At 41.3% G+C, this 24,928-nt stretch overlaps 1 protein-coding gene across 3 annotated transcripts in view; it reads left to right on the forward strand.

Moving 5' to 3' along the window:
• Nucleotides 1-23,447, forward strand: part of LOC120054898 (flavin-containing monooxygenase 5-like) — an 85,662-nt gene extending 62,215 nt beyond the window's left edge. For all 3 annotated transcript variants that reach the window (XM_039002619.1, XM_039002617.1, XM_039002618.1), the window contains exons 2-10: nt 3,721-3,862; nt 6,588-6,776; nt 6,905-7,070; nt 7,326-7,468; nt 19,855-20,051; nt 20,127-20,262; nt 20,355-20,574; nt 20,729-20,801; nt 20,895-23,447. In XM_039002619.1, the coding sequence (XP_038858547.1) occupies nt 3,731-3,862; nt 6,588-6,776; nt 6,905-7,070; nt 7,326-7,468; nt 19,855-20,051; nt 20,127-20,262; nt 20,355-20,574; nt 20,729-20,801; nt 20,895-21,330 (1,692 nt within the window). In that variant the 5' untranslated portion in view covers nt 3,721-3,730 and the 3' untranslated portion in view covers nt 21,331-23,447. The remainder of the gene's footprint in view (nt 1-3,720; nt 3,863-6,587; nt 6,777-6,904; nt 7,071-7,325; nt 7,469-19,854; nt 20,052-20,126; nt 20,263-20,354; nt 20,575-20,728; nt 20,802-20,894) is intronic.
• Nucleotides 23,448-24,928: the final 1,481 nt, after the last annotated feature.

Genomic DNA, 24,928 nt, shown 5'->3' on the forward strand with positions numbered 1-24,928 from the left:
AACTAGACCAAAGTTCACATCCACATAACTGCTGCTTCTCTCTATAGATAACATTTAGTTTGAGGTGTAAATTCATTGTTGAAGGTTAAAGGGGGGAAATATATAGATTAACGTGAAGTTACAGTATAGACTAACTCAAACCCACTTACAGTGCATTCGGAAAGTATTCAGACGCCATGACTTTTTCCACATTTTGTTATTTTACAGCCTTATTCAAAAATGGATTGAATTGTTTTTTTCCCCTCATCAATCTACACACAATACCCAATAATGACAATGCAAAAACAGGTTTTTAGACATGTTTGCAAATTTATATATCACATTTACCTAAGTATTCAGACCCTTTACTCAGTACTTTGTTGAACCACCTTTGACAGCGATTACAGCCGAGTCTTCTTGGGTATGACGCTACAAGCTTGGCACCCCTGTATTTGGGGAGTTTCTCCCATTCTCTGCAGATCCTCTCAAGCTCTGTCAGGTTGGATGGGGAGCGTTGGATCGGGTTCAAGTCCGGGCTCTGGCTGGGCCACTCAGAGACTTGTCCCAAAGCCACTCCTGCGTTATCTTGGCTGTGTGCTTAGTGTCGTTGTCCTGTTGGAAGGAGAACCTTCCCCTGTCAGGTCCTGAGCGCTCTGGAGTAGGTTTTCAACAAGGATCTCGCTGTACTTTGTTCCGTTCATCTTTGCCTCGATCCTGACTAGTCTCCCATCCCTGCTGCTGAAAAACATCCCGACAGCATGATGCTGCCACCACCATGCCTCACCGTAGGGATGGTGCCATCCTCCAGATGTGACGCTTGGCATTCAGGCTAAATAGTTCAATCATGGTTTCATCAGACCAGAGAATATTGTTTCTCATGGTCTGAGATTCCTTTAGGGGCCTTTGGTAAACTCCAAGCAGGCTGTCATGTGCCTTTTACTGAGGAGTGACTTCCGTCTGGCCACTATCATAAAGGCCTGATTGGTGGAGTGCTGCATAGATGGTTGTCCTTCTGGAAGGTTCTCCCATCTCCACTGCAGAACTCTGGAGCTCTTTCAGATTGACCATCGTGTTCTTGGTCACCTCCCTGATCGGGGCCCTTCTCCCCCGATTGCTCAGTTTGGCCGGGCGGACAGCTCTAGGAAGAGTCTTGGTGGTTCCAAATTCTTCCAATTAAGAATGATGAAGGCCACTGTGGAAACAGGATGCACCTGAGCTCAATTTCGAGTCTCATAGCAAATGGTCTGAATACTTATATAAATGTATAAAAATCTGTTTTTGCTTTGTCATTATGGGGTATTATGTGCAGATTGGTGAGGAAAAAACAACAATTCAATCCATTTTAGAATAAGGCTAATGTAACAAAATGTAGAAAAAAGAGAAGGGGTCTGAATACTTTCTGAATGCGCTGTAAGTAGCTGTGAGTTGCTAAGCCAATCATTGATTGATTGACAATGGTGTTTGGATTTAAAATCCAATCAGTGAAGTTCTAAAGAAATAGGGCCTTCAGAGAAATGCAAAACATGGTTAAAATAACACCAACACGGTTCAAATAAAACAAATCAGAAAGAAAGCCTTGAATTCCCCTTTCTGTGGTGCTGTCCATCTCAGTCCACTGCCCCACCCACCCCACCAGGGCCTATAATCAAGGGGTCATAAACTTTGTATCTTAGCTGGACATTTTTCATGACCATCCTCCAGAAACAGTGCCATTCCCACTAACCAATCAGAGGCACTGATCTGGTCTGGCATGCAGGGTTCCTAGTGTCCAGGGGTGTAGTGCTGCCGGAGCGTGGGCTAGTGGTGCTCCCTCACTTTTGTCGGAGCTGGTAAAACTATTTTTGGAAAATTAATTTTGATAAATTCTAAATAAATTATATTTAATTGCCAATAAAATCCCATGATGAATGGCAGACAAAATAAATATATATAGCAGCCTAAAGGTAGGTAAGTGGCAGTGTCTTTTCTCTAACAGAGGCGAGACTTATGACGAACTGTAGGCTACGTGTGTGTACTGCGGAGGTCCGTCAGGCTTGACCATTTTGGCCAATAAGAACGTGGGGGAAAAATCTGCAGCTCGGCGAAGTGTGACGGGGTTTAAACAGATGAACTTTCTCACACCAACTGTATCTATGATCCAAATTCACTGCGTCTGCATTGATGTTCATAAAACTCCACGTACCCCCTCTCGTGCAGTGGAACCCAGAACGATATGTGACCACTTGGTTAAAGCGACACCATTCTGCCAAAGACCCCAAAACCAGAGTGGCCACTGAAAAGCCCAAGGAGCCTGATCCTCTCTGGAAGTTGCTGTAGCCCTGCTTGGGATATTTGCAGCAAAGTTAGTCACCAACGCTCTGGATAACATCAAAACAACCTAGCCAGCTCTGCTAGGGCAAGTAATGGTCAGAGTGGGGTGTTCTCTCATTATGTGTCTGGAAGTAGTTAGCAAGCTAGCCAATCTTGGCCAGTAAGCTTGGGTGTGGAAACAGAGAGAGAGGGAGGGGACTCAGAACTCTCCAGCGAAGCACCAAGGAACAATGCACTGAACCACAAACTGAACTGAATCCCTAATTGACGGACCTGCACTCCTACAGACAGATATAGAGACAGAAATAATATGTTTGTGATATACTGAGATTTCTATGTAGACTTTTTTTTTTTTACATGTCTTTGTTTTATTACTGCCGTTGTGAGGCCAGAACGTTTAGATCAATCATCGGCCAGAGTGTCCGGAGTGCGCGTTGAACATTCCGAAAGTGACACGTTTTGAATTTACGAACTGACAATCTGACAGCACAGTTGCAGTCACCAACGCTCTAGATAACATAACAGCCTAACCAGCTTTGCTAGGGCGAGTAATGTTCAGTGAGCTGTTCTGTAATTTTGTGTCTGGAAGTAACTAGCAAGTTAGCTTGGGTGCTTGACTTCTGTTCGTACAGAACGCTCGGCTCAAACCTTAAGGAGCTGGGCGGTGCTAAAGCTTAAGAGGGTGTGAACGATGCTGAATGATTGTAGAAGGCTCTCCAATAGTAGTACCAAAACATTCAATGACCATTTTAAAATAGCAAAGCTGGTTAGGCTGTTATCTAGAGCGTTAGTGACTGCAACTGTGCTGAAAGTAACCAAAATTACTTTCCCATTGTTCCTCAACTGTAGTGTATGATATAGCATTTTGTATCTCTGAATCTCAACTTTTGTCCAATGTAAAAAAAAACAGGTCCAAATGTTTCTACATAAGACCGGTTTGGAGCCGGTCAGTCACATATGCTTTGATTGAAACAAAATACAAGAAAGACTAATAGTTAAATGCCATCTGCTCTAAATCGCTCACGAAAGGGTAATTCAAGAATAGCTAAATGCATATTCCCATCCATGAAACTGATTGAGATCAAATGAATGGCATGCAGATGCAGTTTGGACATTTCACCAGTAAAGCGTGAAGAGTTAACATTCATGATAATGAATTTTGAAATTAAGTATGCCTAACTTGGTGTTTTGAGAGTGTTAAACATATAAAAATGTATTGAGACTGTGGGCATAGGTAGACGTTGCAATTGGGGGATGCATTTTATCCATATTCTATATAGGCTATTCAATAAGCTACATCTGTCGGTACAAACTTTGAGGAAATTATGACGTGATTTACACCACTGTCAGTCTTTCTCCAGGTGAGTGTGATATTGTAAATTGGTTGTAGTTAATCCAATGGTACAAACCTCTCTCTCTGTGTGTGTGTAGTTCCATCATAATGGTGCGTACAGTAGCAGTGATCGGGGCGGGTCCCTCAGGTCTGACCAGCATCAAGAGCTGTCTGGATGAGGGTCTGGAGCCCACCTGCTTTGAGAGCAGTGAAGACATCGGAGGGCTGTGGAGGTTTAAGGTGAGTGGACTGAGTGAGGAACCTGATGCCTGATCAACACTAATCTACTCTGCATGTGTGCATACGTACGTACGTGTGTGTTGAGTGTGTACCTATATGGAGTTTTGGGATTGCCCACTACTGCTGGAGATTTCAATATCCAATATAAATGACACTGGCTTTGTTCCAATATCTAATGCATTGGACACATAAGGGGTATATTCACCTTATGATGCCCCGCTCACTTGACCCAGTTCCTGGGTTTCCACTAGTTATCACAGCCACAAAGAAAACATGAATGAAAACAAAAATGTGCTTTCTGGTCATAATTTAAGGTTACGGTTAGGCTAAAGGTTAGCAGTGTGGTTAGTGTTACGGCGGTTTAAAATACAATTTTAAGAAGATTGTAGAAATAAATAGGCAGGGTTTATGACTTTGTCGTTGTGGTAACTAGTGATGACACGTTCCTGATCGAACGTGATTGTTTTTCTACTTCCGGCCCATTCACAAAGCAGCAAAACTTCATTAAATATTAATTAAGTTGGTCAAAACTTGCACAGAATTTGAAAGATGTGTTTATTCTTTGTGAAGGAAAATGATTGAAAAACTGCGAAAGTTTGTTTTAACGTACTATAAGCACTCGGAAGCTGACGTTAGTTAGCATTAGCATTCGCATAGAGAATGATTGACGGTGATAGCTAGTTAGCATATTAGACTGTATCAAATGGTCGTTATACTTAGAGGCTGTATCCTAATCAAAGATCAATGCTTGAAATGGCAATGTTGTTAGACACAGAATATCAATGAAGAAGACTGAAACCGTATTCAAAATGTTTTCTGTATAGATAACATTACGATATTTGCAATATTTTGTCACAAAGCTAGCTAGCTAACACCGCCAGTCATTCTCTATGAGAATGCTAATGCTAAATAATGTCAGCTTCCGAGTGCTTATACTATGTGAAAACAAACGTTTATATTTTAAGTAATTTTCCTCGACATAGAATTAACATACTAATTAATAGTTTTGACAAATATAATTCATATTTAACAAAGTTTTTGTTTGTTTAACCTCTCTAGGGTATGTGGGACGTTAGCGTCCCACCTCGTCAACAGCCAGTGAAACTGCAGGGCGCCAAATTCAAAACAGAAATCCCATAATTTAAATTCCTCAAACATACAAGTATTTTACACCATTCTAAAGCTACACTTGTTGTAAATCCAGCCAAAGTGTCCGATTTCAAAAAGGTTTTACGACGAAAGCACACCAAACGATTATGTTAGGTATGAGCCAAGTCACAGAAAAAGACAGCCATTTTTCCAGCTAAAGAGAGCAGTCACAAAAACCAGAAATAGAGATAAAATGAATCACTAACCTTTGATAATCTTCATCAGATGACACTCATAGGACTTCATGTTACACAATACATGTATTTGTTTTTCGGTAAAGTTCATATTTATATCCAAAAATCTGAGTTTAGGCAAGACGCTACTGTATCACTTGGCAAAAAGCCTGAGAAAATGCAGAGCGCCAAATTAAAATGAATTACTATGAAAATCAAACTTTCATTAAATCACACATGAAAGATACCAAATTAAAGCTACACTGGTTGTGAATCCAGCCAACATGTCAGAATTCAAATAGGCTTTTCAGCAAAAGCATACGATGCTATTATCTGAGCATAGCACCATAGTAAACAAAAGAGAGAGAACATTTCAACCCTGCAGGCGCGACACAAAAAGCAGAAATAAAAATATAATTCATGCCTTATCTTTGACGAGCTTCTGTTGTTGGCACTCCAATATGTCCCATAAACATCACAAATGGTCCTTTTGTTCGATTAATTCCGTCGATATATACCCAAAATGTCCATTTATTTGGCGCATTTGATCCAGAAAAACACCGGTTCCAACTTGCTCAAACGTGACGACAAAATATCTCAAAGGTTACCTGTAAACTTTGCCAAAAAATGTGAAACTACTTATGTAATACAACTTTAGGTATTTTTTAACGTTAATAATCGATAAAATTGAAGACTGGATGATATGTGTTCAATACAGGATTAAAACGATATGTAGCATGCCTTCTGTTTGATTGAAGCGCATGTCCAGGACACCTGGAGTGCCTCGACTTCAAGATGGCCGTATTTCTTCATTACACAAAGGAATAACCTCAACCTATTTCTCACGACTGTTGACATCTAGTGGAAGCCGTAGGAACTGCAAGCAATTCGCTTAGAAATCTGGTTTCCCAATGAAAACTCATTGAAAAGACAGTGACCTCAAAAAAAAAAAAAAACATCTGAATGGTTTGTCCTCGGGGTTTCGCCTGCTAAATAAGTTCTGTTATACTCACAGACGTGATTCAAACAGTTGAGTGTTTTCTATCCAAATATACTAATAATATGCATATCTTATCTCCTGGGGATGAGTAACTGGCAGTTGAATTTGGGTATGCTTTCATCCAAACGTGAAAATGCTGTCCCCTACCCTAGAGAAGTTAATGGGCCGTAAGGAGGATAAGTCGTAACAATTTGGATGCGCCCTTCAAATCAAACTTTGTCACATGCGCAGAATACAACAAGAGTTGACCTTACCGTGAAATGCTTACTTACACGCCCTTAACCAACAGTGCAGTTCAAGAAGAGTTAAGAAAATATTTACCAAATAAACTTGCCAGTTGTTATATGTTGAATAGTAGTGTGTCTATTGGAGCATATCCTTAGTCGGTGTCCTTGTCCTGTAGGAGCATCCAGACCCAGGCAGGGCCAACATCTACCAGTCTGTCATCATCAACAGCTCCAAGGAAATGATGTCATACAGCGACTTCCCCCCTCCAGCTCACCTGCCCAACAACATGCACCACTCCCAGCTGCTGATCTACCTACGACTTTACGCTGAGACCTTTGACCTCTTCAAGCACATCGTCTTCCAGGTCAGAGGGCATGAAGGAAGGAAGATGATGTTTATTCAGTCACATCTTATGTTATGATCCCTTTCAATGGTAAATAATGATTCATTTTGTGGTGCGTGCGTGTCTGCCTGTCTACCTGTGTGTGTCAGACCACTGTGGTGAGTGTGCGACAGAGGCCAGACTTCCCAGTGTCGGGCCAGTGGGAGGTGGAGACAGAGGGGACAGAAGGTCAGAGGGAGACTCAGGTCTTTGATGCTGTGATGGTCTGCACCGGTCACTTTACACAACCACACCTGCCTCTCAATGACTTCCCAGGTAACTGTCAAATCTCTGTCGCTATCATAGTCTCCGGTGACATTGTGTATTTGTGTATTGTTCATTTTATATGCTACTATCACTGGAGATATATAGACTCAAATCCTAATCACATCTTTCTTACATACATACATCATCATGTGTAAATCCCAGTCATAGCCCTCACAACGTATAATTTGAATAATATGCTCGATCATTAATCAATTACCATGATAGAGTATCATTATTTATCATTTGTTTATCTTATCCACCCAGGTATAGAGGAGTTTGAGGGCAGGTACTTGCATAGTTGGGAATATCGCAGTGCTGAGGGGCTGCAGGGGAAGAGGGTGGTGGTGGTCGGGATCGGGAATTCTGGAGGTGACATCGCTGTGGATGCCAGCAGAGTAGCGGAGCAGGTGAGTGGGAAGTCATCTGATTCTTCTGGAAGTATTTCTCTCAGATATTATGTAGGGAAGTATGCAAAACTCCTAGCTATCATGAACAGGAAGAGACTAAGCAATCTCTAGCACCATTCATTCTCTCTGTCGATAATTCTAATGGTAACTGTATCCACTGGCAAATTGGGAAAGAGTGAGGTGATTGCCATCTGAGAGTCAACATCTTTATTGCAGAAGTGCTGTCTCCCAGCGGTAATCATCTGTAAGGAGCTATCATCGTTAAGTAACATAGTAAATGCAAAGCATTTAATATTTAAATTCATGCACTTCAAAATGAATTTTGTAACTTTGTCCTAGCAGTATTTAACTGCAATGCACTCCCACATCATATGGGGTCAATTTCATCGTAAAACATTTCCTGTGTTAAATAGTCTGTGAACAAACTTAAAAAAGACAAGTTGGATATTCGACGGATATTCGCCTGCAGTTTTCCTTACGTCCACCAACAGCAGTTAGGGACCGTCAACATAGTGACAAATCACATTTTTCAAATTTCAAAAGCTATTTAACCATTACTCCTAAAACTTTAAGAACTGGTTCTAGCTAACCCGATGACATAGACACACATTGCACACATTTATTTTCTGTCGATTTGCATCTCGCACTATTTTAAATTATTTATTTAAATTTTTGAATTTCAATAGCTCATTGGTCATATGACCTACTGGACTCAAACAAGGTTCAGAATGTCCACTGACTACCCTTCTATATTGTACACCCTTTAGTTTGTCCATTTTCATCTTACACGTTTTTACATGAATTTTTCGAAATGTAAAATTTCAATAGCTCCTTGGTCATGTGACCTACTGACTTCAAACATGGTGCAGAATGTACCCTTCTATATTGCACACTCTTGTTTGTGTACTGTAAAATCACGCGGTTTCACATACATTTTTCATAGTTTTAAATTTCAATAGCTCCTTGGTCATGTCAATTACACACCTCTGAAGCGTGCAGTGGATATACACCCATATTGCATAACCTTTAGTTATGTCTCTTCTATATTGTTGTACATTAATATTAGTTTGACAATTAGGGGGTTCAGTCCAGTGTTGTGTTTACCCTTTTCTTTAATATTTATCTATAATAATTGGTAGTTCTAAGTCAGTGGTTCTTAACCTTGTTGGAGGTACTGAACCCCACCAGTTTCATATGCGCATTCACCGAACCCTTCTTAATTAATTCAAAACATAGGTATATATTTTACTGGTGCACAAAATGAGCCGTGCATAAACATCAACACCGTGTGTTCAAAGAACAAAATCATCAAAACATGATTTTCACACAAAAACAAAAACATAATAATGAATATTTACTGCAAATCAGTGTGACTTCTGCTGTTGCCTTTCAGAGACCAGTTCAGAAATGCGCGGCTTCACCTTGGCAAGTGCCACTCTCATGTCATTTTCGCAACAAAGTCTGTTCCTTTTTTTCGTTTTTATGTCCAGCATCCTCAAAAAGGATTGCTCGCAAAGATATGTTGTAACAAACGGTATGAAAATCTCCAGAGCTTTCTTAGCAATAACAGGGTACGTTACCATTTGTTGACACCAAAACGCTGAAAGCGTTGTTGTTCTGAAGAGTTGCTGTTGAACCTGGCTCTGCTGAATTTCAATGATTTCATCGAGGTATTCCTCATTGACATCTGTTGTCTCAACACTAAACATGAACGGCTGTCTCACCCATGCTGGATACGACTCACTTGTAGGGAAGTATCCGTCGAGAGACTTTGCAAGCTCATCTAAGTGCGTGGCAATTGCTTGCTTCAGTTCCACGGGTACAGAAATGTCTCCGATTCCAGATACATCTTCGATCTTACTTACACAGTCGTCCAGCAGGGGAAAGTTTGCGAAGTTATCGTTCTCTGTTCGTCGTTTCCATAACGGTAGCTTTTTTTGAAAAGCCTTCAGGTTTTCCTCCGCTTCGATGATGTTGACTCCACCGTCCTGCATCTTTTGATTGAGATGATTGAGAGCTGCGAAGGTACGCTAAAATGAGAATGAACTCAGAATTTTTGAAGCAATCTGCATGACAATGTTGATGCTCTTGCAAAAACAGGGCTAATTCCACACGCACGGCAAAAACACGATTCAGCACCTGTCCCCGGGATAACCACCGAACGTTAGAATGGTACAGAAGTACCTCGAATTCATTCTTTACACAGCTCACTGAAGATGCAGTGCCTCAGAGCACTAGTTCGCACATAGTTCACGCATTCCACTACAATTTTTAATACTTCTGCCAGTTTGAGGCAAGGTTTTTGTTGCCAACGCATGCCTGTGCAGAATACAATGCGTAACAATGATGTGTGGTGCATCGGCTTTCACTAGCGCACCAAAACCAGACTTTCTTCCCAGCATGACTGGAGCTCCGTCCGAACAAACTGCAGAAACCATATCCCACAATATCCACAAGTTTCTTCACATCGGCTGCCTTAGTTGTTGTTGTAAGAGGCTTACAAAATAAAAAATCTTCCTTTATCACGTCGTCTTTCACATAGCGCACGAATACAGCGAGCTGGCTTAGATTGGAAACGTCTGTGGTCTCGTCGAGTTGAAGGCTGAATTTTGCCGGGCTTGAAATCAGATCTGCAACTACTTGAGCCAAGATGTCTTTGCTCATGTCCTCTATTCTGTCGCTGATGGTGTCATTTGGGATAACTTAACTTCAGCCTCTTTTCCCAGCATGATATTCGCCATCTTCAACACAGCTGGTTTTATGAGTGTTTCACCAATGGTGTGTGGTTTGCCCTGCTTTGCGATCAGGTAAGCAACTTCGTACGATGCTGTGAGGATCGGTTTGTTAATGGGTACAAAGCCGAGAACAGGCAGAGTAGCCTTTTCATCGAATCTGGCTCTCTTCACCTTGAATTCAGCGAGCGTTGTGTTCTTGTATTTTCCATCTCCATGCAGCTTAAGGAAGTGTTCTCTTAGTTTTGCCGGTGCTATACTAGAATTGCTCAACTTGGCATTGCAAATCAGGCAGTTAGGACGCTGACTCCCATCACGTTCCGTTATACATGTGAATCCATATTGTACATATACACACTTTCTTTTTTTGCTTGACATAGTAAGTATGAAGGGATTAAAATATTAAGAAAGAAATCACAAGACGTACCATCACGACAGTCACAAGTCGACAACTGAGCGCACCAAATTCCCTGCAGCACAGATAGGCCAAGCGATGTAGCGTGATCACCTGCAGCCAATGATGGGCAAGCGGGGCGTGTCATCACGAATCATATGAGTCGGATGTGTGTCTTGACCTCCGCCGAACCCCTGAGACTGACTCACCGAACCCCTGGGGTTCGATCGAACCCAGGTTAAGAACCACTGTTCTAAGTACTTATTTTCCCTGTTTATTTTTCCACAGTATTTATTAACAGCAGTACACAATAGAAGAGAGACAGATAATATCTCCTTTCGTCGTTAATATCAACCATAAAGGAAAAGGGCAAAGTACGAGAGTCATGCTATTAATTGTCCAAAGCAGGGATGGAGTGAGCTAGTGAGGTAGGCTGCAGTGGGTTTGCTGGTCAATACATATACTGAACATGTAACCACAGTAATGGTGGCCAGTATATCAATGAATAAAAATGTAATATTGACAAATTAAACAAAAATTGTAGACCTTTAATCTTTTCCAACATGTCAACAGACACTTAACTTCAAATAAGTATGAAACATTTCACCGTGTTAACTTTCTCTTTATCCCTGGTTGATGTACATTCAGAGCCTCTTCAGTGTGGATGGGGTAGAGCATACATTTTCAACAACAAAGACAGCACTTCCAGGTTGTGTTCTTTAGTCTGTTGAACTCTTTTGTCTTCATTCCTAGTTACAGCGCATGGAACCACCGTTGGCATGCAAAACATTCTATCAAAACAAAACAAAGCGTAACACGTTATAAATAATATCAATGTAGTATGACGAATTAGCCATCCATTGTGTTATATCATAAATTGTCTTACATGCCGTCACTGTTGTCAAAAGATTCTAAACATGTTAAATAAAGTTACTAACCCAGTCAGTCTTTGGGCCACATCCAGGTTCTTTATCAGTGGCACACATGAAGCAGTTGTTGGCTTTGTTGAACTCTGAAATCATAGGCATGAACTGAACATATGGCTGTCCCACACAACTACATACAAATAAAGAATTTACTTTGAATTAAATGTCATTACATACCAGACATTTTTGTATATCCTCAGCCATTATTTTTCGCAGTTGCTCCATGTGTTTTTGAAGGTTCCATATCAATTTGGGAGGGGATGTTGGGGAAGTTCTGTGCAACTTCCTTGGCCATCTACACCAAAAAATAAAATACAGTTTTTGACCTAATTGTCACATAACAGCTAACCATTCATTATTGAAAATATAACTATCAAACCTGCATTACAAAGACCCCGCAGCTGAAGGTGTCCTGCTGCATGGTGTGAGTTATTTCCCCTCCTTTCCACTTTATGTCCATCCAGTCGTATTTTCCATGGCAGTATCTTCTCATTTTGAAGTATTCTCTTTTTTATGTAAACATAATGGAATTCTGATTAGTAATAGGCAAATGAATACACAAGCCACATTTGTATGCTGTTTTCCTTATCACTATAATTTAGTAGTAGAGGTAATTTCCTTTATGCCCCATTATTTTTATATATATATATATATATATATATATATATATATACACACAGCTTAAATTATAGGCACTGAACCATTTACAGGACAATAATAAAAGTAGCATATAGGATCCAACCCTATCACAGAGTGAATAAATGTAGAGCGTTTGTAGACTTTAAGAAAAAAATATGAAGTGACAGTTTCATCAGTACGTGCTTAAACAAAGTCATATCACAAAGATCACAGATGACAGTGCCCACCAAATCTATGACAATAGAGAATGAATTGTAAGCACCAAAGTGTGTTTGTCAAAGTAATATCTGAAAATGTCAGTTGTGGAACACAATACTTCTATTTGCAATAGCAATTTATGATATATGCAGTTGAGGAATATTCCATGTACCAACACTACATGTAGGACGGACAGAAGACATTCCCACATACAGTATTTTTTTATTTATTTTATTTTTATTTCACCTTTATTCAACCAGGTAAGCCAGTTGAGAACAAGTTCTCATTTACAACTGTGACCTGGCCAAGATAAAGCAAAGCAGTGTGACACAAACAACAACACAGAGTTACACATGGAATAAACAAACGTACAGTCAATAACACAATAGAAAAGTCTATATACAGTGTGTGCAAATGAGGTAAGATTAGGGAGGTAAGGCAATAAATAGGCCGTAGTGGCGAAATAATAATTACAATTTTGCAAATAAACACTGGCGTGATAGATGTGCAGCAGATGAATGTACAAGTAGAGCTACTGGAGTGCAAAGGAGCAAAAAAATATATAAAATAAATAACAATATGGGGATGAGGTAGTTGGATGGGCTATTTACAGATGGGCTATGTACAGGTGCAATGATCTGTAAGCTGCTCTGATAGCTGATGCTTAAAGCTAGTGAGGGAGATATGAGTCTCCAGCTTCAGTGATTTTTGCAATTTGTTCCAGTCATTGGCAGCAGAGAACTGGAAGGAAAGGCGGCCAAAGGAGGAATTGGTTTTGGGGGTGACCAGTGAAATATACCTGCTGGAGCGAGTGCTACGGGTGGGTGCTGCTATGGTGACCAGTGAGCTGAGTTAAGGCGGGGCTTTACTTAGCAAAGACTTATAGATGACCTGGAGCCAGTGGGTTTGGCGACGAATATGAAGCGAGGGCCAGCCAACGAGAGCATACAGGTCGCAGTGGTGGGTAGTATATGGGGCTTTGGTGACGAAACGGATGGCACTGTGATAGACTGCATCCAATTTGCTGAGTAGAGTGTTGGAGGCTATTTTGTAAATGACATCGTCGAGGATTGGTAGGATAGTCAGTTTTACAAGGGTATGTTTGGCAGCATAAGTGAAGGAGGCTTTGTTGCGAAATAGGAAGCAGATTCTAGATTTACTTTCAGATTGGAGATGGTTAACTTGAGTCTGGAAGGAGAGTTTACAGTTCAACCAGACACCTAGGTATTTGTAGTTGTCCACATATTCTAGGTCAGAACCGTCCAGAGTAGTGATGCTAGGCTGGCGGGCAGGTGCAGGCAGCGATCAGTTGAAGAGCATGCATTTAGTTTTACTTGCATTTAAGAGCAGTTGGAGGCAACGGAAGGAGAGTTGTATGGTTAGTTAACTGTCCAAAGAAGGGCCAGAAGTATACAGAATGGTGTTGTCTGCGTAGAAGTGGATCAGAGAATCACCAGCCGCAAGAGCGACATCATTGATGTATACAGAGAAAAGAGTCAACCCGAGAATTGAACCCTTTGGCACCCCCATAGAGACTGCCAGAAGTTGGTGAACCAGGCGAGGCAGTCATTTGAGAAACCAAGGCTGTTGAGTCTGCCGATAAGTTCGTAACTTCCCTGAAAGGTTGCATAACTTCCCTGAAAGGGGAACATTTTGAACAGGGCATGCTTATTTAAGATGGTGAGAAAAGCACTTTTAAAGAATAACCAGGCATCCTCTACTGACGGAATGAGGTCAATATCTTTCCAGGAGACCCGGGCCAGTTCGATTTAGAAAGGCCTGCTCGCTGAAGTGTTTTAGGGAGAGTTTGACTATGATGAGGGGTGCTCGTTTGACTGTGGACCCATTACGGACGCAGACAATGAGGCAGTGATCGCTGAGATCCTGGTTGAAGACAGCAGACGTGTATTTAGATGACAGGTTGGTCTATGAGGGTGCCTGAGTTTATGGATTTGGAGTTATACCTGGTAGGTTCCATGATAATTTGGGTGAGATTGAGGGCATCTAGCTTAGATTGTAGGACGGCCGGGGTGTTAAGCATATCCAAGTTTAGGTCACCTAACAGTACAAACTCTGAAGATAAATGGGGGGCAATTAATTCACATATGGTGTCCAGGGTGCAGCTGGGGGCTGAGGGGGGTCTGTATCAAGTGGGAACAGTGAGAGACTTATTTCTGGAAAGGTGGATTTTTAAAAGTAGAAGCTCAAACTGTTTGGGCACAGAACTGGATAGCATGACAGAACTCTGCAGGCTGTCTCTGCAGTAGATTGCAACTCCACCCCCTTTGGCAGTTCTGTCTTGGGGAAAAATGTGTACACATACATAGAGGCATTTTTCAGCTATGATTTTACCACTCAGAATCCAGAATAGATATGACAATGTGGCCAGCACAGGACGTAATACACCCTTACAACAATCTACTTTTTGATCTTCTTGAATTCTTATCTGGTAAACTGCTACTATGTGTCAAGAAAAGAGCCCCAATTAGGGGTTAGTGTACTCCAGTAAAAAAGGGCTGGTTTAGATGAAAAACTATTGCCCTGTGTCCCCGTTCATAGGGGCATGAGTGACTCGTCACTGGTAGAATTGAGTTGGCACTTTATTGGCCAAAACACCCACAGACACACAAGGTTGAGGTTACCCATGGACAGTAAATAGTATGTTTTTTTTGCATTGATGCATTTTGTCTTCTAACTATCCAAGAATAGGATCCAAAGTGTTAGGAAATATTTGTTCCCATAAATACAAAGGAGGATGTCTCTCCTCATACCTCTGGCACTTTAGTCAGACTACCAGACTGTGCACCACAGAGCCAATCAGGAGAGAATACATACAGGTCAAGGGGTGTGTGTCTGTGCCTTTTGGATTACTCTCTTTACAGAGAACCCCTGTGGTTCAAGTCAAGAGCTACCCTTCCCCTTTCAGTCTGCTCTGCGCATGTCTGAAAGTGACAGAGCCAGCAGCCAAGAGTTTTTCACAGTATGTCATAAAAAATGATTACATCTATGAATGTATGTAAAATGCTAATATGTATTAGATCCAGTACAATGGAATAACTAAGACCTGAATTTGAATCTAGCGTGTTCCGATTCCTCCTTCTCTTTCTGTCCAGCAGGGTCAACCAAAAACACTTGGCCTGATGGTTCATGCAGATACTGGGGAAGCAATATAGAAATGTATTGATCCCTTAAATGATTTTACTATTAAATGACCCATATCACAACCCTCATACATCTTCACAAAAATGTACCTAAATTAATTTTGGGAAAAGGATTTTACTCACAAAAGACGTAGGAATTTATTTTTAGAAATAGTAGGCCGTGCATCAAATAATTATTTTCATCAGAAAATCCAACCCTCAAATGCACTATTGCATTTTGTACGTTGTCTGCAGGTGGCTTGTTGTGAATGCACTCAAATATCAAGTCATTATCAGGTTATGTAAACTGCGTTCTAATACTCAACGTAGAAGGATTTGTCTTAATGTACAGTATATGAAAGTGATGCAATGAAAAGGATTCTTTCACCTTATCAAGCTCACTCTGACTGACAAATCTGTGCCTATTACTGTGATTAAAAAGAGCATATGAAACATTGTTTTCATGAGGCCTACCTGTGCGCCTTCCTTTAAGCACCTCTGTTTGAACACCTCTCCTGCGCTTGATCCATACCACATACAGCCATTTGTGGATCTTTTCAGTGTCCATGTAAAACTTCTTATGGCTGGGATCGATATGACAACAGCCAATGAAAGTGCAGGGCGCCAAATTCAAACAACAAATCTCATAATTAAAATTCCTCAAACATGTATTTTATACCATTTTAAAGGTAATCTTGGTGTTAATCCCACCAAAGTGTCCGATTTCAAATAGGCTTTTCAGCGAAAGCACCACAAACAATTATGTTAGGTCACCACAAACTCACAGAAAAATTCAGCCATTTTTCCAGCCAAAGAGAGGAGTCACAAAAAGCACAAATAGAGATAATCCATAATCCTCGTCAATCCATGTCATGGATGGATTATTGCAGCAGACGACAACACCGGGATCCACTCCTATCAGCTAAAAACAAGAAGCAGCAGTTCCAATGTGCATACAATCACCAACACTGGACAATTGAAGAGTTGAAAAACATTGCCTGGTCTGACGAATCCCGGTTCCTGTTGCATCACGCTGATGGCAGAGTCAAGATTTGGCGTAAACAGCTAGATGGACCCAGCCTGCCTGGAAATAAATTTTTAAAGTTTAGTACGGATAGTCCTCCTACGTCTTTCCCTCTTTGTAAGTTTGTTCATTTTAACCCGGGATCGAAACCCACTATGGATTTTCCCCCCAATAGCTAGAAGGGGGAGACAAGGGAAGCATTTGAACAACAGTACTATCAGAAAGTATTCATGCCCCTTGACTTATCCCACATTTTTTGGGTGTTACAGCCTAAATTCAAAATGGATTAAATATGTTTTTTTCTCACCAATCTACACACAATACCCCATAATGACAAAGGGAACCATGTTTACAATTTCTCTCTGCACATTTATTGAAAATGAAATACAGGAACATCTCATTTACATAAGTATTCACATCCCTGAGTCAATACTTTGTAGAAGCACCTTTGGAGGCGAATACAGCTATGTCTTTCTGGTTAAGTCTCTAAGAGCTTTCCACACCTGGATTGTGTGACATTTATTATTTAAAACATTATTCAAGCTCTGTCGAATTGAGTGTTGATCATTACTAGACAACCATTTCCAGGTCTTGACATAGATTTTCAAGTAGATTTAAGTCGAAGCTGTAACTCTGCAATTTAGGAACCTTCACTGTTTTCTTGGTAAGCAACTCCAGTGTATATTTGGCCTTGTGTTTTAGGTTATTGTTGTGCTGAAAGGTGAATTCATCTCCCAGGGTTGTGTGGAAAGCAGACCGAACTAGGTTTTTCTCTAGAATTTTGACTCTGCTTAGCTCTATTGCATTTCTGCTTCATCCTGAAAAACTCCCCAGTCCTTAACTATTACAAGCATACCCATAACATGATGCAGCCACCACTATGCTTGAAAATATGGAGAATGGTACTTAGCATTGGATTTGCCCCAAACATAACACTTGTATTCAGGACAAAAAGTGAATTGCCTTGCCACATGTTTTGCATTATTACTTTAGTACCTTGTTGCAAACAGGATGCATGTTTTGGAATATTTTTATTTTGTACAGGCTTCCTTTAAATTCTGTCAATTAGGTTAGTATTGTGGAGTAACAATGTTGTTTTCTCCTATCACAGCCATTTAAACTGTTTTAAATTCACCATTGGCCTCCTGGTGAAATCCCTGTGCGGTTTCTTTGCATTTTACATTTACAATTTAGTCATTTAGCAGACACTCTTATCCAGAGTGACTTACAGTTAGTGCATTCATCTTAAGACGGCTAGGTGGGACAACCACATATCACAGGCATAGAAAGTACATTTTTCCTCAATAATGTGGCTGTCAGTAGAGTCAGAGCTAGAAGGGGTCGAGGTGAGGAGGAGGATTATTTAGCATACTTTTTGAAGAGGTAAGGTTTCAGATGGTTTTGGAAGATGGGTAGGGACTCTGCTGTTCTAGCTTCAGGGGGAGGCTGGTTCCACCATTGGGGTGCCAGGACAGAGTAGAGCTTGGACTGGGCTGAGCGGAAGCTGCCCTCCCGTAGGGATGGGAGAGCCAAGAGACCAGAGGTGGCAGAACGGAGTGCTCGGGTTGGGGTGTAGGGTTAGAGCAACCTTCCCCTCTTGCTGTTCCATAGGTGAGCTCCATGGTCTTGTAGTGGATGCAAGCTTCAACTGTAAGCCAGTGGAATGTGCAGAGGAGCGGGGTGACATGATAGAACTTGGGAAGGTTGAAAACCAGGCGGGCTGCTGCGTTCTGGATAAGTTACAGGGGTTTGATGGCACAAGCAGGGAGCCCAGCCAACAGCGAGTTGCAGTATTTCAGACGGAAGAGTACAAGTGTCTGGATTAGGACCTGTGCCGCTTCCTGTGTGAGGAAAGGTTGTACTCTACGGATATTGTAGAGAATGAACCTGCAGGAGCGGGTCATTGCTTTTGATGTTTGCAGAGAACGATAGGGTCACGCCAAGATTCTTTGCACTATGGAAGGGCGACACTGTGGAGTTTTCAACCATGATGGAGAGATCTTTGAGTAGGAAGGCCTTTGCTGGGAGGAAGAGCAGTTCAGTCTTGTTGAGGATGAGGTGGTGGGCCGACATTGTTGAGATATCTGCCAGCCACGGAGAGATGCGTGTTAACACCTGGGTGCCAGAAGGGGGGAAGGAAAAAGTAGTTAAGTGTCATCCACATAGCAATGATAGGAGATACCATGACGGAGCCGAGTGACTTGGTGTGTAGAGAGAAGAGGAGAGGGCCTAGAATCGAGCCCTGGAGGACACCAGTAGTGGGGAGAGTATGTGGTGCAGACACAGATCCTCTCCACGTCACCTGGTAGGAGCGACCTGCTAGGTAGGATGCAATCCAAGAGTGTGCACAGCCCTGAGAGGGTGGAGAGGAGGATCTAATAGTTCATGGTGTCAAAGGCAGCGGATAGATCTTGGAGGATGAGAACAGAGGAGAGTCAGCTTTGGCATTGCGTAGAGCCTCTGTGTGACAGAGAAGAACAGTCTTGGTTGAGTGAACCGTCTTGAAGCCTGACTGGTTAGGGTCAAGAACGTTGCGAGGCATTGGAAAACCTCTGGTCTTTGTGATTGAATCTGTGGTTGAAATTCACTGCTCGACTGAGGGACCTTACAATTATTGGTATGTGTGGGGTACAAAGATAAGTTAGTCATTCAAAAATCATGTTAAACACTATTATTGCACACACAGTGAGTTCATGCAACTTATGTGACTTGTTAAGCAACTTTTTACTCCTGAACTTATTTAAGCTTGCCATAACAAAGGGATTGAATATTTATTGACTCAGGACATTTCAGCTTTTCATTTTTATTTAATTAGAATTTCCACTTTGACATTATGGGGTATTGTGTGTAGGCCAGTGACAACCCCTCAATTTAATACATTTTAAATTCAGGCTGTAACACAACAAAATGTGGAAAAAGTCAAGGGGTGTGAATACTTTCTGAAGGCACTGTACAGAAATTCATCAGTGGCAATTAACGCAACTCGGATGTTAGTCTATCTACCGAGGTCGTATTGACTTGAGTGTTCTGTTGAAGTTTCTAGAAATGGTTTTATCTATGGAAGGAAATATATTTATTCCTAAATATTAAAATGGAAAACTATTGGGATTCCATAAGTATAGATGGAGTCCTCCATCGGGGTCTTGAGAGGCAGTAGGACAGATTTGGTTAGATTTATTTTGTAACTTGATGGTGCTGAATTTGACTATGATCTTCAAAGCGTTTGAGAGGTATTGAGATACATTGTTTAGATAAAGTAAAATATTGTCGGTGTATAATGAAACTAGGCCACCTCTGACAAAGATCATTAACCCTTCCTCTCCTGGTCTACAGGTGTACCTCAGCACACGGAAGGGGGCATGGGTGGTCAGCAGGGTGGGGGCAGGGGGCCTGCCAGGTGACCTGGTGGGCACTTCACGATTGGACAAGCTGCTGCAGAAGCTCTTCCCCTCCTGGATTACCAGGATGATGGAGAAGAATCTGAACCAGAGCTTTGACCACAGACTGTACGGCCTACAGCCAAAACACAGGTATGCTCTATACATATCTGACTGGCTGGCTGACTGGCTGGCTGGCTGGCTGGCTGACTGATCCATCTATTTCAGGTTCTTTGCCCAGATCCCGGTGGTGAATGATGACCTGCCTGGTCGAATCATCTCTGGTCGTGTTCTGATCAAACCTAACATCAGGGAGATCAGAGGCTCCAGTGTGGCGTTTGAGGACGGCAGCGTTGTGGACAAGGTGAACACACACACACACACACACACACACACACAGACACTCTCTCCTCCCTTCTCACCTCCCCTTTACCCTACTCTACCTCTCCTTTCTAGGTGGATGTTGTGGTGTTTGCCACCGGCTACAACTATGACTTTCCCTTCCTGCCTTCGGGTCTGCTGGCTAATAGCAGTCACCGCCTGTCTCTGTACCGTAATGTGTTCCCCCCTGGGCTGGCCCGGCCCAGTCTGGCTGTAGTGGGCTTCATCTGTAACCTGGGAGCCATCAACCCTCTGGCTGAGATGCAGGCCCGCTGGGCCACCCGGGTCTTTAAAGGTAAAAACTAACTAACTCATTAACTCCCCTTTTCCTGAATTGTCCAGCTCTGTGTCTGAAGTTGTTGGGTAGATTAGTGTATTTGAATGCGAGTGATTGAAGCTTTGAGGTTGTTGTCATTATTAATGTGTGATTACATAATTTCTTGCTCCAGGGTTACTAACTCTGCCCTCTGAAGAAGCCATGCTGCAGGATATAAAGAGAGACACCAGTACCTTGCAAAACAGGTGGGACAACAACCATGCGTTATTACACTCACATCATTATTTTGCTAATAGGTAACAAACTATTCACCTGTGTGCGTCTCCCTCTCCCTCCAGGTTTGCCTGTTTGGAGCGTCACCCTCTCCAGGTGGACCATATCCCCTACCTGGACTCCATGGCAGAGGAGTTAGGAGTTCGACCCAACCTCCTAGGGCTGCTGCTGAGGGAGCCTGGTGTGGGGCTTCGTGTGCTGCTGGGGCCCTGCACTCCGTACCAGTACCGTCTGAGAGGGCCAGGGCAGTGGGACGGGGCCCGACAGGCTATCCTCACCCAGTGGGAGCGAGTAGCCCAGCCATTCAGGACCAGGATGGCTGCACAACCAGAGAGCAGAACCAGAGCTTCCTGTAGTCTGAGACTGACATTGACCCTGTCTGGCGCTGTTCTCCTACTAACCCTCTATACTAGACACAGTCTCTCATCACTCCTCTCACATCCCACAGGCCTCCTCTATAAGATGTACAGTCCATCTGAGACCATGTGGGGGTGGAAATGAACACTATGGGCCTATTGCAACCACTGTTGGCCACTATTTTATCTCCAGGTGATCTCTTGTTAAACCATCAATACACGTTAACATCACCCGTACAGCTGATCTCAATTGCTTCCAAAATTTGCTGCTCCCAAAAAGCAGAGCTACGTTTGAGGTTGGTGTTAAGTTAGTCCTGTTTTCTCCCAACATGTTCTACAGGGTATTTTCTTTGGTAGAAATAAAACCTGGTAATCGAGCAAACTAAGGGGTGATTTAACTATTTGATAATCATTCAGTACAACTACCATAGTCATTTCTTGTTTAAGACAGCAATTATACTGTTGCAATATAGGTTATATGAAGGGAAAACTCATGTTGGTGCACTCATTACTTATTCATTTACAAATTATGTAATTCATGAATTATAACTTGTGTAATTAAGTATGGCTAAAATATCCCTGAACTGTCCACATCTGAAATGTGTAACAAAATCAAGCCAATCATGATTGAGTTAATATAATCTGTATTAAATTATAGTCTAATCAAGGTTTTTCAGATGACAAAAATTATATTCTAGTTATATTGGTATGTTTATATGAATACTGTATTCTTTAGGGCTTTAAGAGTTATTTAGTGAACTCAAATTACGTTTTTGTAATTTTAGTGCTCACATTTATTTTTATCGTGGTTAATCGAATTGTCTAAAAGCGTACAAAATACACTGAAAACAGTCTATACAGCTAAAAACAACAATGCAATGTCAAAACAAGTTGACATTGAGGTTAAAGAAAGTGTGCTTTATCAATCTACCCGATTTTGCTAACCGTTACTTTGGACAAAATCAAGACATCAATATTCTTGTAATGCTTTTTTGTATAAAACATCTTAAATGACAGCTTAATTTGAGCAAATTCTGAATTTTCCATTAATCGTGATTAATCACAGGAATACTTGCGATTAACTCAATGACATGTTTTTTTAGTTTGGCAGCCCTAATATTCTTACAATATGCATTTTACATTATTTACCAGCCTTCCGATTTGGAATGTTCCTTATAGTTCGATATTTCATTGGGGTCGGGAGTAGATAGCCAAGATGCAGATGTTTGGTATCAGACTTGTTTGACATGGTAACAACATGAGATCAACTGATCTGTGGGTTTTTGGTTGAAAGCAAGTTTGTCTTAACACTTAGGTGCATGTAATTTCCCATTAGTAGCATCAAGTGCTAACATACAACTGAGTGTTAAGTTCTGCCTGTTGGTTGCAATGGGCCCATAAGAGCAGGGGGTACTAAGTGTGTGAAAGACAACTACTGTAGACTAATACCATTGTGCTGCCTTATTAGAGAAAATGTACAAGAGAATGCAATAAAGCAAGGCTATCAAACCCTGTTTCTGGAGAGCTGCCCTCGTATGTTTTCGCTCCAACCCCAGTTGTAACTAACCTGATGCTGTGTTCACGACCAAGTGGGAAGGTGGTAATATTTACCACAAACAACTGGGAAGAATCCAATTGAATGGCCCTCCAACTGGTAATTAGTAGTGGGAAACTTGTCTCATCACTGTGCTCTGAGTTTCCCACTTGCACCTCTGACATCACTGTCAACAAAAAGACTACAAGCCTGGCGGCATCTTCAGCAGTTGTTGTTCATGGTAAGAACTAAATACAAATTGTTGATACAAAATTCATTCTGTTATTTCTTTTGATTTAGAAAGTGAAAGCAGCTCTGGATATACTTTTTATGGGCAGAAACTGACTGAGCAAAACAATCACAAGCCTTCTAAAGACGTCCATGTTTGTGTATTTCCCAGTTCAAAATGTAAATGTACCCAACTCATATTTAAGACTTCACAACTGGTAATTACCACCTTCCCACTTGATTATAAAAGCAGCATGGTTCAGTTTATCAACCAGCTAATTAAATCTGGTGTGCTACATTAAAAGTTGTAGTGAAAACCTACAGGATGGTAGCTCTCCATGAACAGGGATAAGCCCTCCAATAGAGCTTGCCTTGGCCCCTGCAAGTAAAGTAGGCCTGGCAGGAGTTGAAAATAAGTATTTGTCAATGAATGGAGACGATTTTATATGAATATTTTATAATCTATTAAATTGTTTGATTAATACAGTTATTGAAACATATTGATTGGGGCAGTTTGTTGAATTAATTACCGAGACACATTACCCACCAGCTTTTATCAATTGGCCTACATTAAAATGTTGTTTGTTACTAGCGTATGTTACTAACTTTAGACTTCCAGTCTTTGGCTAACGCTGGTTGGCATTGGCTTGTGAAACTACCTCTAACTTCCTTTACACTGCATGCAGAGATGTAAACATGGTATTTATAAGTTCATCTGACTCTTGAGTAGGTAGAAAAACAGCTTAAAGTGTGACTACCTTTTAAAAAGCAACAAATCCCTTCAAAACTTCCTATGTGGCATCGATATGAGTCAAACATTTATTCTAGTGTCAAAATTGACTATAAAGTGTAAATAGGATCATTTTTCATAAAGTAAATCTCATCTAAAATGGAGTTTGGGATATCTGTGCGTCACAATGGGTAAATGAAGGTTAGGTTTTGATTTGACAATGTCCACTTGCCCACTAACATGGGGTGAACAGCTGCGGTGATTGCTCTCTATCCAATAGCATAGACAGTGAGAAAGACCTACCCAGCAGTTCTGACAGACAACACGTCACACATTTTTTACTTGAGAAATACTGCACCAAACACCTTAGATGTAAAAGTATGCAACTAAAACATCCTCTACAAAAACATAAATTAATTACAGATTTCTTGAGTCATCTTAGATTCATTCTGGGGATGACTCCAAGACTGAAATCTTGTTTTTCTAATGAGCAACAGAAAAATGCACGTGCCAAATCTGCGTGTTCAGTGGCTCTTTAATTCCCAGAATCCCCAATTGCAGTGTCCCTTTAATAAAGAGAAGGCAAGTTCAAATGAAGTCAGACAGACCGCCTCAGTCAGTCCAGCCTATACGCGCCATGCAAGTGCTGTCTGGAGAAGTGGGTATACTGTAATTTTGCTTAACATTTCCCAAACGGCCTGCCCGGCAAAGGAAAGGTGCCCGTGTGGAAAAATTATACGAGAAACAGTAACATGTACTCTGAATGACCTAAAATGATAAATATCATATTGGTTTTTCAGTCAGGCCAACCCAAACTGTACTGTGCATGTAGGCTAATAGTAGGCCTATTATTGAACTAGATAAAAGACGCTGTCAACTGAGTCATAAATTCACAGGTTTCTTTTTTTTCTTCAGGTTTTTGCTTTCAAAGTCACACTTTAATAGAAAAACAACAACATTGGAAGTTATAAGTCCAGAACTATGCTTAAACCACATCAGGAGACCACTTTTGAGGTCTGGGATAAATAAATATATACAGTATATATATTTTTTTGTAGTTACCCTTTAATCCAAGTGCACAGGCAGCTAGCACTGTTCTTTGGTTACCTCTGCTTCTGTGAATAAAATCAAATTTTATTGGTCACATACACATGGTTAGCAGATGTTATTGCGAGGGTAGCGAAATGCTTGTACATTTTGCAAGAAATAATACATAAAAAAACAAAATACTGCAAAGTTTCCTAAGGACTA

The sequence above is a fragment of the Salvelinus namaycush genome, chromosome 10 (assembly GCF_016432855.1).
Source record: "Salvelinus namaycush isolate Seneca chromosome 10, SaNama_1.0, whole genome shotgun sequence".
In the NCBI taxonomy this organism is placed as follows: domain Eukaryota; kingdom Metazoa; phylum Chordata; class Actinopteri; order Salmoniformes; family Salmonidae; genus Salvelinus; species Salvelinus namaycush.